This window comes from Bombina bombina, chromosome 8 (assembly GCF_027579735.1).
Source record: "Bombina bombina isolate aBomBom1 chromosome 8, aBomBom1.pri, whole genome shotgun sequence".
NCBI lineage: Eukaryota > Metazoa > Chordata > Amphibia > Anura > Bombinatoridae > Bombina > Bombina bombina.
The window spans coordinates 18226524-18246581 of record NC_069506.1 but is presented as its reverse complement, the minus strand read 5'-3'; the positions used below and the strand labels follow the sequence as shown (position 1 = coordinate 18246581).

General features: G+C 36.6%; 1 protein-coding gene across 1 annotated transcript in view; it reads left to right on the top strand.

Annotated features, from left to right (window-relative positions):
• The window catches only part of NPHS1 (NPHS1 adhesion molecule, nephrin), a 92042-nt gene that overhangs the window by 22175 nt on the left and 49809 nt on the right, over positions 1–20058 (top strand). The window contains exons 13-15 of the mRNA XM_053690904.1: positions 1627–1756; positions 5354–5526; positions 19411–19551. Of these exons, the coding sequence (XP_053546879.1) occupies positions 1627–1756; positions 5354–5526; positions 19411–19551 (444 nt within the window). The remainder of the gene's footprint in view (positions 1–1626; positions 1757–5353; positions 5527–19410; positions 19552–20058) is intronic.

The window sequence follows — 20058 nt, the reverse complement described above, 5'->3', positions numbered from 1 at the left end:
GGAGTTGGTGGGTTCTGGGACATAGCCAAAGGGACATGAAACCCAAACTACAATGATTCAATTAGAACAAACAATTTTAAACAACTTTCCAGTTTAGTTCTGTTATCAAATTTGGTTCATTCTCTTGGTATCGTTTGATGAAGGAGCAGTGATGCACTACTGTGAGGTAGCCGATCACAACAGGTGAGCCAATGATAAGAGGCATATATGTACAACAACCAATCAGCAGCGAGCTCCTAGTAATGCATTGGTGCTCCATAGCCTACCTAGGTGTGATTTTCAACAAAAGATACTAAGAGAATAAAGCAAATTATATAATAGAAGTAAATTGGAAAGTTGTTTAAAATTGTATGCTCTATCCGAATCAAGAACATTTTGTTTTTTACTTTCCTGTCCCTTTAAAGGGGAAAGGGCACTCTTTGGAGGAGCAGAGATACAAGCTCCCTCACACAATGAGGTCAGTCATGGTTTGCTTTTGGAACCCATAGAAACTCCACTGATTATACTCAAATGTTGTGGTTAATCCTCTGAAGTGGCACATTGACCACCCACAGACGCACCAGCCTAACAGTGTCATTATACAAAATGTCCGACTGTGCCTTTGTGCTATGTACCCTCCTTTATCCTCTTTTTATTGCGTGTCAACATTCCTATTGTTTGTGCCACCCTGCGTTCCTGTATGCTGTAATTTCCCATGTTGGTGCCATCGTTTATTGATTTTATGGCACACAATCTCACATGATCCCTGTGCCATCTTCTATCCATTTGTTTTATTATTGATTCCCTTTATGTCATAATGGGGCATATTTATCAAGTTCCGTATGGAGCTTGATGCCCCGTGTTTCTGGCGAGCCTGAAGGCTCGCCAGAAACAGCAGTTATGAAGCAGTGGTCACACAGACCGCTGCTCCATAACCTGTCCGCCTGCTCTGAGTAGGCGGACAGACATCGTCAAAATACAACCCGATCGAGTACGATCGGGTTAATTGACACCCCTTGCTGGCGGCCTATTGGCCGAGAGTCTGCAGGGGGCGGCGTTGCACCAGCAGCTCTTGTGAGCTGCTGGTGCAATGCTGAATACGGCGAGCGTATTGCTCGCCGTATTCAGCGAAGTCTGGCGGACCTGATCCGCAGTGTCGGATCAGGTGCGCCATACCTTGATACATATGCCCCTAAGTCTCTTGTTTGTGCCACCCTCATTCTTGGGGGTTTGGCCAGGGCACTGTAGTTGGGGACGCTGTAACAACTTTGCATTCTTCAGCCATATTATCCCATTCTCCATTATACCCATCTCCCCTCATTGCACACCGCCACCATCTCTCTAGAGCTCCATTCTCTTTGTGCCAGCCATCAAGCATCTCACTTCTATACTATTAAACATACCATATACCCACATTCCTATTGTCTATGGCACTGGTTTTCAAACCTGTCCCCAGGCCTTCCTAAAAAGCCAGATTTTGAAGATATCTGAACTAGAGAACAAGTGAAATAATCAGCTGATTAGTAAACATGGTTATTTTACTTGCACTCAAGGTAATCCTGAAAACCTTGCCTGTTGGGGAAGCCTGTGGACAGATATGAAAACCAGTGGTCTATGGCATGCAGACTGATATTGTCCTTCCTATAGTTCCCCCCATAGATGTAAAAATTACCAGCAACGCCAAGGAGTTCCTGCGAGGTAGCACCATTACACTGACCTGTGTCACCGGCAGCAGTAACCCCAGCTCCACTATATCCTGGCTCAAGAATGGAGGAACGTGAGTGATCACAAAGCAACACTAAGTTATTCATTGTAATACTACATGCAAACACTAGAGGGTGTCGTCTTGCAATGCCACAGGGTCTCTCTGAATAATCGTGTGTCATCTGATTTTATTGTCTCTTTGCATGGATGTTATTAATTCATTAAAGGAACAGATAACACTTATTTTTACTTATATAACTTTTCTTTTTTGTTCAAATAAATGAACATACCCACCAAGCCAGTTGCACATGCATTATAGGTCACAAGTAAAATGTTTGGGCTCCTGCAGTCACATCCTCATGAAAAAAAAACTCTTTACGAAGTTGCGAACGCAGGATCGTATTCCTCAATAAACTTTAATGGAGCCTCGTTGAACAAAAAAAATAATAACAGCCACCAGCTGGCGCAATAAGTCTGTAAATACACATATGCACATATAAATACATATACAGTTGCAAGAAAAAGTATGTGAACCCTTTGGAATGATATGGATTTCTGCACAAATTGGTCATATCATCATCTACGTCACAACAATAGACAATCACAGTCTGCTTAAACTAATAACACAGAAAGAATGAAATGTTGCCATGTTTTTATTGAACACACCATGTAAACATTCACAGTGCAGGTGGAAAAAGTATGTGAACCCTTGGATTTAATAACTGGTTGAACCTCCTTTGGCAGCAATAACTTCAACCAAACGTTTCCTGTAGTTGCAGATCAGACGTGCACAACGGTCAGGAGTAATTCTTGACAATTCCTCTTTACAGAACTGTTTAAGTTCAGCAATATTCTGGGGATGTCTGGTGTGAATCGCTTTCTTGAGGTCATGCCACAGCATCTCAATTGGGTTGAGGTCAGGACTCTGACTGGGCCACTTCAGAAGGCGTATTTTCTTCTGTTTAAGCCATTCTTTTGTTGATTTACTTCTATGCTTTGGGTCATTGTCCTGTCGCAACACCCATCTTCTGTTGAGCTTCAGCTGGTAGACAGATGGCCTTAAGTTCTCCTGCAAAATGTCTTGATAAACTTGGGAATTCATATTTCCTTCGATGATAGCAATCCGTCCAGGCCCTGACGCAGCAAAGCAGCCCCAAACCATGATGCCCCCACCACCATACTTCACAGTTGGGATGAGGTTTTGATGTTGGTGTGCTGTGCCTCTTTTTCGCCACACATAGTGTTGTGTGTTTCTTCCAAACACTCAATTTGGTTTCATCTGTCCACAGAATATTTTGCCAGTACTACTGTGGAACATCCAGGTGCTCTTGTGCAAACTGTAAACGTGCAGCAATGTTTTGTTTGGACAGCAGTGGCTTCCTCTGTGGTATCCTCCCATGAAATCCATTCTTGTTTAGGGTTTTACGTATTGTAGATTCGCTAACAGGGATGTTAGCATTTGCCAGTGACTTTTGGAAGTCTTTAGCTGACACTCTAGGATTCTTCTTCACCTCATTGAGCAGTCTGCGCTGTGCTCTTGCAGTCATCTTTACAGGACAGCCACTTCTAGGGAGAATAGCAGCAGTGCTGAACTTTCTCCATTTATAGACAATTTGTCTTACCGTGGACTGATGAACAGCAAGGCTTTTTGAGATACTTTTATAACCCTTTCCAGCTTCATGCAAGTCAACAGTTCTTAATCGTAGGTCTTCTGAGAGCTCTTTTGTGCGAGGCATCATTCACATCAGGCAATGCTTCTTGTGAAAAGCAAACCTAGAACTGGTGTGTGTTTTTTATAGGGCAGGGCAGCTGTAACCAACACCTCCAATCTCATCTCATTGATTGGACTCCAGTTGGCTGACATCTCACTCCAATTAGCTCTTGGAGATGTCGTTAGTCTAGGTGTTCACATACTTTTTCCACCTGCACTGTGAATGTTTACATGGTGTGTTCAATAAAAACATGGCAACATTTCATTCTTTGTGTGTTATTAGTTTAAGCAGACTGTGATTGTCTATTGTTGTGACTTAGATGATGATCAGATCACATTTGATGACCAATTTGTGCAGAAATCCATATCATTCCAAAGGGTTCACATACTTTTTCTTGCAACTGTATACAAATATATAGAAATACATGCATATATATATATTTACATACAAATATTTATAAATGCGTTCCTATGGATCCATATGTAAAAACACTTTTGACCTGTTTATTTTCTAACACCTGATATCTCATATCTTTGAGCCTTAGAACTTTTTACTGCAATTTTTTTTAAATAATTTTTTTTTTATAATAAGTGTAACTATACTTTTAAATGTATTTTGATGTGTTTTGCAAATTTTTGTTTGACTCGCACGTAACAGTTAAGTAGTGCTCTGACGTTGCGGTAATCATTCTAGAATAAATCGCGACTGAGCTCTCAAGTTCCCATTTACTTTCAACTTGTAATAAGGGCAGAATGTTCTGGTCCTTTAAGTATTTAAATAACTCTCTACGGTAACAAATCACTCTTGATATTATTTTATCACTAAAATGTGAAAGGGATTTTAAAATCCAACTCTTAGATTTTATTCACTCGGAAATTATATCTCACTCCAGCAAGACAAGCCTCACATATGGCTCCTTTTAAGAAGCTGCAAATGCAGCTTTGAGAGCGTGCATCTGATGCAGCCGTCATCAGACCACTGCTTCATAACCTACAATGCCAACTCTTAACTGGTGTTTTTCAATCCCCCCGGACTGGTTCAAACGTGATTGACAGCCTCTGCTCAGGAGCAGGGGGCAGCATTGCACAAACAGTGGCTTGTGCAATGGTGCTTGCTGCTTTCTATGATGCCATGCGGACAGGGGACGAGATGTCCGCCCTCCTCCTCCCAGCCTTTTATAAATGGACCCTATAGTATTATCCTATAGAGCAAATTTACATTGATTTAGTAAGTAGTCTTTTACTTTAGTGAAATGTTTTACTAGAATAACATTTTTGAGAATGGTTCTATTGTAGAGTTTTCTGTATTCATATGAATTATATGCTCATCAACAATTTTCTTCCCAATCCCAGAATCATGTGATGTTTAAAAAAGTATATAAATATCCCTCAGTAAATCTAAAGATATGGTGTGCCAAAAGGAGGCGCAGGTTCACTCTGAATCCTCTTCTGTTCACTTGTGTGTGCTCCACTTCCCTTCAGGAATTCGTCTGGAGAGGTATACTCCTAGTTCAAATTAAAGGGTTGTGCTGTGATATCGTGTTAAAACACCATAAAATGGCGTGTATATACTCATAGCATTTGTTCCAGATGACCGGCTCCTTATATATGCATTTTATTGTTCCCAACGCGTTTCAACGGACCCAGCCGTTTTTCTCAAGAGCATTTACAATTTTAAAAGTGCTTAACAAACCAAGCATGTGTGAGTGAACCTGTGCCTCATTTTGGCACAACACATCTATCTATACAGGCTTCAGGAGAGACTGTGAAAGGCTGCGTTTTATATCATCGAAGGGGAGCATCAATCCATATTATACACATTTGTTAGTTTTAAATCTAAAGATATGTATCACATATTAACAAATGTATTTATTTTATTTTGCATTAGTTAATTAATTATTTTTTCAAGCACTTTCCTTAAGGACATTTAAAGTTCAGTTAAGCTCAGCCTCTTTACAGGTTAAATGATCAAAATTTGGGACAGAAGCGATCAGAGTTTGGAGGGATGTCCAGCTCTAGTCGAATCACTATGACAGCGGCGTCTGTGGATAATGGGAAGCGCATTTCATGCGAGGCTTACAGCAGCGTACTGAATGAAGGAGTGAATACATTCTACAAACTCAACATCCTGTGTAAGTAGCTAGAGAGGCAGAAATGTGGCAACTTATGGTCAATGACTCAACTAACTTATGGTCAATGACTCAAATCTTTATTTTCTGTAATTTTTTCCTTTTTCTCACCTTTTCTGAAACTGTTTATTATTTGTTTTAAACGTGATATTCAAGGGACACTGAAGTAAAAATTAACTTTCATGATTCAGATAGAAAATTAACAAAGAAGGCGCCACATAACGTACTATTGATACCACAATGACAAAAGGTAGATACAAAAATGTACTCACAAAATGAAAGCAGCTCCAGGTGCTATAATATCAAGGTGGAGTCCCCAAGGGCCCAAACTGACTGGTAACCAAATCTTAGTCATCCCAGGTTCAGGCCTCCAACTGATCAACATAAAGTTAAAGGGACACTCAGGTCAAAATTAAATTATCATGATTCAGACAGAGCAGCAATTTTAAACAACTTTTTAATTGACTTCCAATAACAAAATGAGCACAGTCTTTTTATATTTACACTTTTTGAGTCACCAGCTCCTACTGAGCATGTGCAAGAATTAACAGAACATACGTATATGCACTTGTGATTGGCTGATGGCTGTCACATGATACAGGGGGAGTGAAATTAGTCAAACAAATATTGCATCGTCTTTTTATCATGCATTTGTTGTATTTACTGGTCCTTTAATCAATATAAATCTGTCAGTGCAAACCCAAGAGGTGCAATAAAAGTCTGCAGCAGGAAATAGTTTGAAAAATGGAATCTTATTTATTAAAATACCATAATGAAGGTGCCCATATATAAGGTAATCAATGTTAAAAGAACATACAACTCCTGTGTGACTCACATCCAGCATTTAGTGGCTGTCCCTACATCAGTCATTAGTACTATGGCAGGATTATCCATCATTACAAAAAAGGAGCTTATTAACCAAAGAATATAAATCCTCCCCCCACTCCTGCACATTTTTTGGTGCCAAATGGCATAAAGCATGAAGGAATCAATCTTGTCCAGCTATCCTTCGTTTTTTGTCAGTTTCATCCAATAATGTATTTGTTTGTATACCAAAGGATTTGACAGCTCAACAAAAGCTGAATGCACATTTCTAAAACTAGCACCTTAAGTTATATCTTTCTTTTAAATGGAGATTAATAAAAACCCCTCCCAGAAATACCCAGCCACACCCTCATCCACCCAGCCATACCCTGGCCCCTCCCCAGGAGGAGCTTTTTCCACCATGTCCTTTCCTCCAACAGTGGGATGAAGAATATAAATGATGGTAGCTAGAGACATTTAAATGACCAATAAATGGAATTACATAAGCAGCAAATGCATAATACAAAGACAATACAGCAACATATACTTTAAATGAGCAGCAGTTTTTTTTTTCTAGCAATTTTCTAAGATTTCCTTTCATTTCCTTGCCCTCTGTAGCTCCTCCCCAACTGTACAAAACCTCACACAGTCAGTTACAGCCCTGGCACTCTCAGCAAACATGCTATCTGCAAAAATGCTCCCGTACTGCTGAGCGTGTCTGGAGGAAAACTCACTCTGAACCTGATTTCATCCACTATAAGTTTATTCTTCATTCATATACATCTGCCCTTCACTTAGCCAAGCAAACCTACTTCTCTTCTCTCATATCTACTCTTTCCTCAAACCCTAAACAACTCTTCGCCACCTTTAACTCTCCCCTCTACCCACCTGCTCCCCCCCCCCTCTGTCTGTCTTTAGTGCTCAAGACATGGCAGACTATGTTTTAAACAGAACACGTAATATCCGAAGCAACATCCCAACACCAACCCGCAATCTTCACACTCCAGGCCCAGTTAATCGCTCTGCCACCCTCTGCATCTTCCATCCAGCAACTGAGAATGAAGTTTGTTCTTTACTACCTTCCTCCACCCTCACTCTTTCTCTTACTCACATCTTCAACCTATCTCTCTCTACCGGTTCATTCCCATTTTCTTTTAAACATGCAAAGGTCACTCCCATACTCAAAAAACCCACCCTTGACCCTAATTCTCCTGATACTCTTATCTTTCTCACAGGTCTTTTTCTGCATGATTTGCTGGTGACTCCTCCTCTCCAAAGCCTCTGTCTCTTGGAGTACCTCAAGAATCTTTTTTGGGTCCTCTACTCTACTCCATTTATACTTCTTCACTGGGTAAACTTATCATCAGTTATGGTTTCTAATATCATTTCTATGCTGTTGACACCCAGATCTACCTCTCCACCCCTGCTCTCTCCCCCTCTGTCCTTTCTCATGTCAGCGACTGCTTATCTGGCATTTCTTCCTGGATGGCCTCTCACCACCTAAATATTAACATGTCTAAGACTGAGCTCCTTCTTATCCCCCCTCAAGCTCTACGCCAACTTGTGACTTCTCTATTCCTGTTGACGGCATCACCATCTGCCCATCGCCCCAAATCCGCTGCCTCAGAGTTACACTTAACTCAAATCTATCCTTCATCCCCCACATCCAATCGATTTCCTTATTCTGCCACAACCACCTACACAATATTTCCCAAATTCACCCTTTTCTGAGCGCTAACACCACAAAGCAAATAATCCACTCCCTTGTTATTTCCCGACTTGACTACTGCAATAACCTACTCAATGGCCTTCCTCTTTCTGCCTCTCCTCCCTTCAATCCATCCTAAATGCCTCTGCCAGGCTAATCCACCTTTCCCGCCACTCTGTATCTGATGCACCTCTCTGCGAGTCCCTACATTGACTCCCCATTCACAGCAAAATTAAATTAAAAATCCTCACTCTTACATACAAAGCTCTCAACAACGCCGCTCCCCTCTACCTATCCTCTCTAATACACAAGTATACTCCAGCCCGTCCACTAAGATCCAACAATGACCTGCTCCTTGCATCCGCGACTATCACCTCTTCCAATGCTAGACACTAGGACTTCTGTCGTGCAGCACCTACCCTCTGGAACACTCTCCCTCGTGCTGTTAGGCTTTGCCCTAATCTTTCTTCTTTTAAATGCTCCTTGAAGACTTTTTTGTTCAGAGAAGCCTACCACCCAACTCAATAATAAATTAATTCTACTTACCTAATATTTCCCTCATCTAACTCAGTATTAACATCTTTGTCACTCTTGCAGTCCTCACCTCCTGTTTCTCAACCTCCTACCCTTCCAGATTGTAACTTCCCACGGGAATAGGGCCCTCAATTCCTCCTGTATGTGTTCGTCAAATTTTGTCTTGTCTTCTACAAGTTTAATATCATTGTTTTATTTAAATTAATTGTATCCATGGACAGCGTTGCGGAATATGTTGGTGCTTCATAAATAAAGTATAATAATAAAAATAATAATAATGTGACAGCCATTAACCAATTATAGACACAAATACATAGAAACTGTGAAATCTTGCATGGCTCGTGCACATAAAAGATGGTGCTCAGTTTCATAATGATAGACAACTAGAAAGTTGTTTTTTTTATTATTACTTGCTTTCTCTATCTGAATCATAAATCTTTAATTTTGAGTTTAGTGTCCCTTTAATGAGTTGTATGTATAAGTAAAAATGCAGAGTGTCCCTTTAATGAGCTGTAGTTATAAGTAATAAAGCTGAGTGTCCCTTTACTGAGATGTAGTTATAAGTAATAATGCAGTGACCCTTTAATGAGCTGTAGTTATAAGTAATAATGCAGTGTCCCTTTAATGAATTGTATGTATAAGGAATAATGCAGGGTGTACCTTTAATAATCTGTAGTCATAAGTAATAATGCAGAGTGTCCCTTTAATGAGCTATATTTATAAGTAATAATCCAGAGTGTCCCTTTAATGAGTTGGATTTAAAAGTAATAATGCAGAGTTTCCCTTTAATGAGCTATATTTATAAGTAATAATGCAGAATGTCCCTTTAATGAGCTATATTTATAAGTAATAATGCAGAATGTCCCTTTAATGAGTTGTACTTATAAGTAATAATGCAGAGTGTCCCTTTAATGAGTAGTATTTATAAGTAATAATGCAGAGTGTCCTTTTAATAAGTTGTATTTATAAGTAATAATGCAGAGTGTCCCTTTAATGAGCTGTAGCTATAAGTAATAATGCAGAGTGTCCCTTTAATAAGTTGTATTTATAAGTAATAATGCATAGTGTCCCTTTAATGAACTGTAGCTATAAGTAAAAATGCAGAGTGTCCCTTTAATGAGCTGTATTTATAAGTAATAATACACAGTGTCCCTTTAATGAGTTGTATTTATAAGTAATAATGCAGAGTGTCCCTTTAATGAGTAGTATTTATAAGTAATAATGCAGAGTGTCCCTTTAATGAACTGTAGCTATAAGTAAATATGCAGAGTGTCCCTTTAATGAGCTGTATTTATAAGTAATAATACACAGTGTCCCTTTAATGAGTTGTATTTATAAGTAATAATACACAGTGTCCCTTTAATGAATGGTATTTATAAGTAATAATGCAGAGTGTCCCTTTAATGAGCTGTAGTTATAAGTAATAATGCAGAGTGTCCCTTTAATGAGTTGTATTTATAAGTAATAATGCATTATCCCTTTAATGAGCTGCAGTTATAAGTAATAATGCAGAGTGTCCCTTTAATGAATGGTATTTATAAGTAATAATGCAGAGTGTCCTTTTAATGAGTTGTATTTATAAGTAATAATGCAGAGTGTCCCTTTAATGAATGGTATTTATAAGTAATAATGCAGAGTGAATGCCAATACCATAGATACATTTAAAAATAGTCTGGATAAATTTCTGTATATAAACAAAATTCATGGATATGATTGCTAGTATTAAATGGGTCACATTTTAATGGGGTTATTTAAGCTTAACTGGAGCTTTTTGTAAGTATTTTAGATTTGTATAGGTTGAACTCGATGGACTTCAGTCTTTTTTCAACCTTATCTACTATGTTACTATGTTACTATGTTACTATGTCCCTTTAATGAGCTGTAGTTATAAGTAATAATGCAGAGTGTCCCTTTAATGAGCTTTATTTATAAGTAATAATGCAGAATGTCCCTTTAATGAGTTGTATTTATAAGTAACAATGCAGAGTGTCCCTTTAATGATTTGTATTTATAAGTAATAATGTACAGTGTCCCTTTAATGAGTTGTATTTATAAGTAATAATGCAGTGTCCCTTTAATGAGCTGTATTTATAAGTAATAATGCAGTGTCCCTTTAATATATGCTATTTATAAGTAATAATGCAGTGTCCCTTTAATAAACGCTATTTATAAGTAATAATGCAGAGTGTCCCTTTAATGAGCTGTATGTATAAGTAATAATGCAGAGTGTCCCTTTAATGAGTTGTATTTATAAGTAATAACACAGAGTGTCTCTTTAAACAATTGTTTTTATAAGTAATAAGGCAGAGTGCCCTTTAATAAACTGTAGTTATAAGTAATAATGCAGAGTGTCCCTTTAATGAGTTGTATTTATAAGTAATAATGCAGTGTCCCTTTAATAAACGCTATTTATAAGTAATAATGCAAAGTGTCCCTTTAATGAGTTGTATTATAAGTAATAATGCAGAATGTCCCTTTAATGAGCTATATTTATAAGTAATAATGCAGAATGTCCCTTTAATGAGTTGTACTTATAAGTAATAATGCAGAGTGTCCCTTTAATGAGTAGTATTTATAAGTAATAATGCAGAGTGTCCTTTTAATAAGTTGTATTTATAAGTAATAATGCAGAGTGTCCCTTTAATGAGCTGTAGCTATAAGTAATAATGCAGAGTGTCCCTTTAATAAGTTGTATTTATAAGTAATAATGCATAGTGTCCCTTTAATGAACTGTAGCTATAAGTAAAAATGCAGAGTGTCCCTTTAATGAGCTGTATTTATAAGTAATAATACACAGTGTCCCTTTAATGAGTTGTATTTATAAGTAATAATGCAGAGTGTCCCTTTAATGAGTAGTATTTATAAGTAATAATGCAGAGTGTCCCTTTAATGAACTGTAGCTATAAGTAAAAATGCAGAGTGTCCCTTTAATGAGCTGTATTTATAAGTAATAATGCAGTGTCCCTTTAATAAACTATATTTATAAGTAATAATGCAGAGTGTCCCTTTAATGAGTTGTATTTATAAGTAATAATGCAGAGTGTCCCTTTAATGAGCTATATGTATAAGTAATAATACACAGTGTCCCTTTAATGAGTTGTATTTATAAGTAATAATGCAGAGTGTCCTTTTAATGAGTTGTATTTATAAGTAATAATGCAGAGTGTCCCTTTAATGAATGGTATTTATAAGTAATAATGCAGAGTGTCCCTTTAATGAGCTGTAGTTATAAGTAATAATGCAGAGTGTCCCTTTAATGATTTGTATTTATAAGTAATAATGCAGAGTGTCCCTTTAATGAGTTGTATTTATAAGTAATAATGCATTATCCCTTTAATGAGCTGCAGTTATAAGTAATAATGCAGAGTGTCCCTTTAATGAATGGTATTTATAAGTAATAATGCAGAGTGTCCTTTTAATAAGTTGTATTTATAAGTAATAATGCAGAGTGTCCCTTTAATGAATGGTATTTATAAGTAATAATGCAGAGTGTCCCTTTAATGAGCTGTAGTTATAAGTAATAATGCAGAGTGTCCCTTTAATGAGCTTTATTTATAAGTAATAATGCAAAATGTCCCTTTAATGAGTTGTATTTATAAGTAACAATGCAGAGTGTCCCTTTAATGATTTGTATTTATAAGTAATAATGTACAGTGTCCCTTTAATGAGTTGTATTTATAAGTAATGATGCATTATCCCTTTAATGAGCTGCAGTTATAAGTAATAATGCAGAGTGTCCCTTTAATGAGTTGTATTTATAAGTAATAAAGCAGAGTGTACCTTAAAGAGCTGTATTTATAAGTAATAATGCAGTGTTCCTTTAATGAGTTGTATTTATAAGTAATAATGCAGTGTCCCTTTAATGAGCTGTATTTATAAGTAATAATGCAGTGTCCCTTTAATATATGCTATTTATAAGTAATAATGCAGTGTCCCTTTAATAAACGCTATTTATAAGTAATAATGCAGAGTGTCCCTTTAATGAGCTGTATGTATAAGTAATAATGCAGAGTGTCCCTTTAATGAGTTGTATTTATAAGTAATAACACAGAGTGTCCCTTTAAACAATTGTTTTTATAAGTAATAAGGCAGAGTGCCCTTTAATGAGCTTTAGTTATAAGTAATGCAGAGTGTCCCTTTAATGAGTTGTATTTATAAGTAATAATGCAGTGTCCCTTTAATAAACTATATTTATAAGTAATAATGCAGTGTCCCTTTAATAAACGCTATTTATAAGTAATAATGCAAAGTGTCCCTTTAATGAGTTGTATTATAAGTAATAATGCAGAGTGTCCCTTTAATGAGTTGTTTTTATAAGTAATGATGCAGAGTGTCCCTTTAATGATTTGTATTTATAAGTAATAATGCAGAGTGTCCCTTTAATGAGTTGTATTTATAAGTAATAATGCAGAGTGTCTCTTTAATGAGTTGTATTTATAAGTAATAATGCAGAGTGTCCCTTTAATAAACTATATTTATAAGTAATAATGCAGAGTGTCCCTTTAATAAACTATATTTATAAGTAATAATGCAGAGTGTCCCTTTAATGAGTTGGATTTATAAGTAATAATGCAGTGTCCCTTTAATAAACTATATTTATAAGTAATAATGCAGAATGTCCCTTTAATGAGTTGGATTTATAAGTAATAATGCAGAGTTTCCCTTAAATGAGCTATATTTATAAGTAATAATGCAGAATGTCCCTTTAATAATATCTACTACAATATCACCGCACTGGCTATAGCATCACCGCACAATATATCTACTACAATATCACAGCACTGGCTATAGCATCACTGCACAATATATCTACTACAATATCACAGCACTGGCTATAGCATCACTGCACAATATATCTACTACAATATCACAGCACTGGCTATAGCATCACTGCACAATATATCTACTACAATATCACAGCACTGGCTATAGCATCACTGCACAATATATCTACTACAATATCACAGCACTGGCTATAACATCACTGCAGAATATATCTACTACAATATCACAGCACTGGCTATAACATCACCACACAATATATCTACTACAATATCACAGCACTGGCTATAGCATCACTACAATATCACAGCACTGGCTATAGCATCACCGCACAATATATCTACTACAATATCACAGCACTGGCTATAACATCACTGCAGAATATATCTACTACAATATCACAGCACTGGCTATAACATCACCACACAATATATCTACTACAATATCACAGCACTGGCTATAACATCACTGCACAATATATCTACTACAATATCACAGCACTGGCTATAGCTTTACTGCACAATACATCTACTACAATATCACAGCACTGGCTATAGCATCACTGCACAATATATCTACTACAATATCACAGCACTGTCTATAGCATCACTGCACAATATATCTACTACAATATCACAGCACTGGCTATAGCATCACTGCACAATATATCTACTACAATATCACAGCACTGGCTATAGCATCACTGCACAATATATCTAGTACAATATTACAGCACTGGCTATAACATCACCGCACAATATATCTACTACAATATCACAGCATTGGCTATAGCATCACTGCACAATATATCTACTACAATATCACAGCACTGGCTATAGCATCACTGCACAATATATCTAGTACAATATTACAGCACTGGCTATAACATCACCGTACAATATATCTACTACAATATCACAGCACTGGCTATAGCATCACTACAATATCACAGCAGTGGCTATAGCATCACTACAATATCACAGCACTGGCTATAGCATCACTACAATATCACAGCACTGGCTATAGCATCACCGCACAATATATCTACTACAATATCACAGCACTGGCTATAGCTTTACTGCACAATATATCTACTACAATATCACAGCACTGGCTATAGCATCACCGCAAAATATATCTACTACAATATCACAGCACTGGCTATAGCATCACTGCACAATTTATCTACTACAATATCACAGCACTGGCTATAACATCACAATGCGTTGCCGGTTCGTGTGTAGAGTTTACGTTAGGGGATAATGTCACGTCCATAATCTCCCTCCAGCACAATATTTTGGTGCCGTTTTCATCATGAAGCACCTCATGTGCTATTTGCGTTTTACTTAAAGGGACAGTCTAGTCAAAATTAAATTGAAAGACTCAGCAGCAGTTTCAAACATCTTTCCAATTTACTTTTATTTTCAAATTTGCTTTGCTTTAAATAATAGTAATAATGCAGTGTTCCTTTAATGAGTTGTATTTATAAGTAATAATGCAGTGTCCCTTTAATGAGTTGTATTTATAAGTAATAATGCAGTGTCCCTTTAATATATGCTATTTATAAGTAATAATGCAGTGTCCCTTTAATAAACGCTATTTATAAGTAATAATGCAGAGTGTCCCTTTAATGAGCTGTATGTATAAGTAATAATGCAGTGTCCCTTTAATGAGTTGTATTTATAAGTAATAACACAGAGTGTCCCTTTAAACAATTGTTTTTATAAGTAATAAGGCAGAGTGTCCCTTTAATGAGCTGTAGTTATAAGTAATAATGCAGAGTGTCTCTTTAATGAGTTGTATTTATAAGTAATAATGCAGTCTCCCTTTAATAAACGCTATTTATAAGTAATAATGCAGAGTGTCCCTTTAATAAACGCTATTTATAAGTAATAATGCAAAGTGTCCCTTTAATGAGTTGTATTATAAGTAATAATGCAGAGTGTCCCTTTAATGAGTTGTTTTTATAAGTAATGATGCAGAGTGTCCCTTTAATGATTTGTATTTATAAGTAATAATGCAGAGTGTCTCTTTAATGAGTTGTATTTATAAGTAATAATGCAGAGTGTCCCTTTAATAAACTATATTTATAAGTAATAATGCAGAGTGTCCCTTTAATAAACTATATTTATAAGTAATAATGCAGAGTGTCCCTTTAATGAGTTGCATTTATAAGTAATAATGCAGTGTCCCTTTAATAAACTATATTTATAAGTAATAATGCAGAATGTCCCTTTAATGAGTTGGATTTATAAGTAATAATGCAGAGTGTCCCTTTAATGAGTTGGATTTATAAGTAATAATGCAGAGTGTCCCTTTAATTAATGGTATTTATAAGTAATAATGCAGTGTCCCTTTAATGAGCTATATTTTTAAGTAATAATGCAGAATGTCCCTTTAATGAGTTGGATTTATAAGCAATAATGCAGAGTTTCCCTTAAATGAGCTATATTTATAAGTAATAATGCAGAATGTCCCTTTAATAATATCTACTACAATATCACAGCACTGGCTATAACATCACTGCACAATATATCTACTACAATATTACAGCACTGGCTATAACATCACCGCACACAATATCTACTACAATATCACAGCACTGGCTATAACATCACCGCACAATATATCTACTACAATATCACAGCACTGGCTATAGCATCACCGCACAATATATCTACTACAATATCACATCACTGGCTATAGCATCACTGCACAATATATCTACTACAATATCACAGCACTGGCTATAGCATCACTGCACAATATATCTACTACAATATCACAGCACTGGCTATAACATCACCGCACAATATATCTACTACAATATTACAGCACTGGCTATAACATCACTGCAGAATATATCTACTACAATATCACAGCACTGGCTATAGCTTTACTGCACAATACATCTACTACAATATCACAGCACTGGCTATAGCATCACTACAATATCACAGCAGTGGCTATAGCATCACTACAATATCACAGCACTGGCTATAGCATCACTACAATATCACAGCACTGGCTATAACATCACTGCACAATATATCTACTACAATATCACAGCACTGGCTATAGCATCACTGCACAATATATCTACTACAATATCACAGCACTGGCTATAGCATCACTGCACAATATAGCTAGTACAATATTACAGCACTGGCTATAACATCACCGCACAATATATCTACTACAATATCACAGCATTGGCTATAGCATCACTGCACAATATATCTACTACAATATCACAGCACTGGTTATAGCATCACTGCACAATATATCTAGTACAATATTACAGCACTGGCTATAACATCACCGTACAATATATCTACTACAATATCACAGCACTGGCTATAGCATCACTACAATATCACAGCAGTGGCTATAGCATCACTACAATATCACAGCACTGGCTATAGCATCACTACAATATCACAGCACTGGCTATAACATCACTGCACAATATATCTACTACAATATCATAGCACTGGCTATAGCATCACTGCACAATATATCTACTACAATATCACAGCACTGGCTATAGCATCACCACACAATATATCTACTACAATATCACAGCACTGGCTATAGCATCACTGCACAATATATCTACTACAATATCACAGCACTGGCTATAGCATATATCATATATATATATCATATATATCATATATTGTGATACAATATCACAGCACTGGCTATAGCATCACTGCACAATATATCTACTACAATATCACAGCACTGGCTAGAGCATCACTGCACAATATATCTACTACAATATCACAGCACTGGCTATAACATCACCGCACAATATATCTACTACAATATCACAGCACTGGCTATAGCATCACTGCACAATATATCTACTACAATATCACAGCACTGGCTATAGCATCACTGCACAATATATCTACCACAATATCACAGCATTGGCTATAGCATCACTGCACAATATATCTACTACAATATCACAGCACTGGCTATAACATCACCGCACAATATATCCAGGGCCGGATTTCCCATTAGGCACAGTAGGCATGTGCCTACAGGCGCCTTGCAGTGAGGGGCGCCTGCCTGTCAATAATAAAAAAAAAAAAAAAAAAAAAAATTTTTTTTTTTTTTTTTTATGAGGGCATTTATTTTAGTAAGAATTGTGCTGCCAGGTGCCTACAAAGTCGAGTGTTTCATTGGGAATATGTTACAGCAGTTGAGGGAGCCATGAAGGAGAGAGGGGCAAAGATTAAAACTAAACCCCTCCCATTGAATTTCTAAATTCTAATTTTAAACACATTTGTTGACCCCTGGATTACATATAATCTACAACATTCCATGTTTTCCTTTGAGAGCAACATCATATGATATTTATATTTCAGAACAAAATAAATGTAACATCTGTGTGTGTTTGTACCAAAAATATCAGAGTTTACAAGATTTTTTTCCCTACATTTTATATTTTCTTCCACTGGCTGCACAGGTTGTTGATGGTGATGAGCTTGCATGCTGCTAGTTTTAATATTGCTATTGTTTACACAAAACTGTGTTTGACTCCAACAAAATGTTAAGCACATAGTCAAAGTCATCTCCAGAAAAGCAATACACTAATGGCTTGTCAATAAACATGTCCTATGAGCCCATCTGGGTCTGCACAGATGTGTATTGCTGTCTCAGAACTGACATTGACTATGTGTTTAACTCTTTTGCAAGAGGCTAACACACTTCTCTGCAAGCACTAGTGCAATAATAAAATGCCCAGCAAACTGTCACATTTGATGTCCCTTTAAATAGGGTTTTCTTTAGAATATTTTGCATTAAAAGTTTAACATGATTTGTTTTTGTTATACATAATAGAAATTGTATGGCCATTTGAGTCAAGTGAATATTGATTTTTGGTGTAGCTTCCATTACAACAAATATTGCAATTGGTGTGTGTATTTGTGTATCTCCATAAAAGGGAAAATGTAATTTTACATCTAATATTTATTTTTAGTTGTCCTAAATAATAATAAAAAAAAGTCCTCATTTTTTCCACTTTTTTCTAGGGGGGGTGGGGGGGTGGGGGGGGCGCTTCAGGTTTTTGTGCCTACAGGCACCTGAGATGTAAATCCGGCCCTGAATATATCTACTACAATATCACAGCACTGGCTATAGCATCACTGCACAATATATCTACCACAATATCACAGCATTGGCTATAGCATCACTGCACAATATATCTACTACAATATCACAGCATTGGCTATAGCATCACTGCACAATATATCTACTACAATATCACAGCACTGGCTATAGCATCACTGCACAATATATCTAATATCACAGCACTGGCTATGGCATCACTGCACAATATATCTAATATCACAGCACTGGCTATAGCTTTACTGCACAATATATCTACTACAATATCACAGCACTGGCTATAACATCACAATGCGTTGCCGGTTCGTGTGTAGAGTTTACATTAGGGGATAATGTCACTTCCATAATCTCTCTCCAGCACAGTATTTTGGTGCCGTTTTCATCATGAAGCACCTCATGTGCTATTTGCGTTTTACTTAAAGGGACAGTCTAGTCAAAATTAAATTGAAATGACTCTGATACACCAGCAGTTTCAAACATCTTTCCAATTTACATTTATTTTCAAATTTGCTTTGTTTTCTTGGTATTCTTTGTTGAAAGGTAAACCTAGGAAGGCTCATATGCTAATTTCTAATCCATTGAAGGATGCCTCTTATCACAGTGACAGTTTTTAATAGTTAGACAGTGCTAGTTCATGTGAACCATATAGATAACAATGTACTAACTTCTGTGGAGTTATTTATGAGTCACCACGTATTGGCTAAAATGCAAGTCTGTCAAAAGAACTGAAATAAGGATGCAATCTACAAAGGCTTAGATACAAGGTAATCACAGAGGTAAAAAGTATATTAATATAACTGTGTTGGTTGTGCAATACTGGGGAATTGGTAATATCTATCTTTTTAAACAATGTAATGTTTGGAGTAGACGGTCCCTTTAACTCAACATGAGTCCTCACTTAATTATCTCTTTTTTAGTTCCTCCCGAGTTCCTTGATGACCAACCAAAAGTGGTGCAAGCTGTTGAAAATGGAGCAGCCCTCATTCCAGTAAGAATTCGGGCCAATCCCTCAGAGGTCTCGTACAACTGGACCCTCCGAGGAGAAAGGCTTAACCGAGGTAGAAGAGGGAGGGAGGATGGAAGTGGGGAATATACTGTACATAAACTAAAAAAGGATAATAAGGGGAAGTGCATATAATTTGTTGGTGAATAAATAAATAATAAATAAATAGCTCAATGTCTAGTGTGGCACAAAAATAATACAAAATACCCCAATAACTATTAACCCCTAAACTGCCATATATCCCATCACATTGAACCTCTAAACCACTTTACCCCACGCATCAACTAAATGCCTGATCACTAAGACCCTAATCACAAATTAGTCCTCTAACCACCATAAACCCCACTGCAATAGACCTCCTAACTGCTAAGACCCTAAATGCTACTTACCCCCTAAACGCCATAACCCCATTTAATTTATCCCCTTAACCACCAGATGCCACACTGAATTAACAACTTATACTTATGGGATGCTCTAATTTAGGAATGAGGACAAAATAAAAGTCTTTGGTGACATTTTTCTAAGGAATGACTTGTAATACTAACGCTACTGCTACTGATTG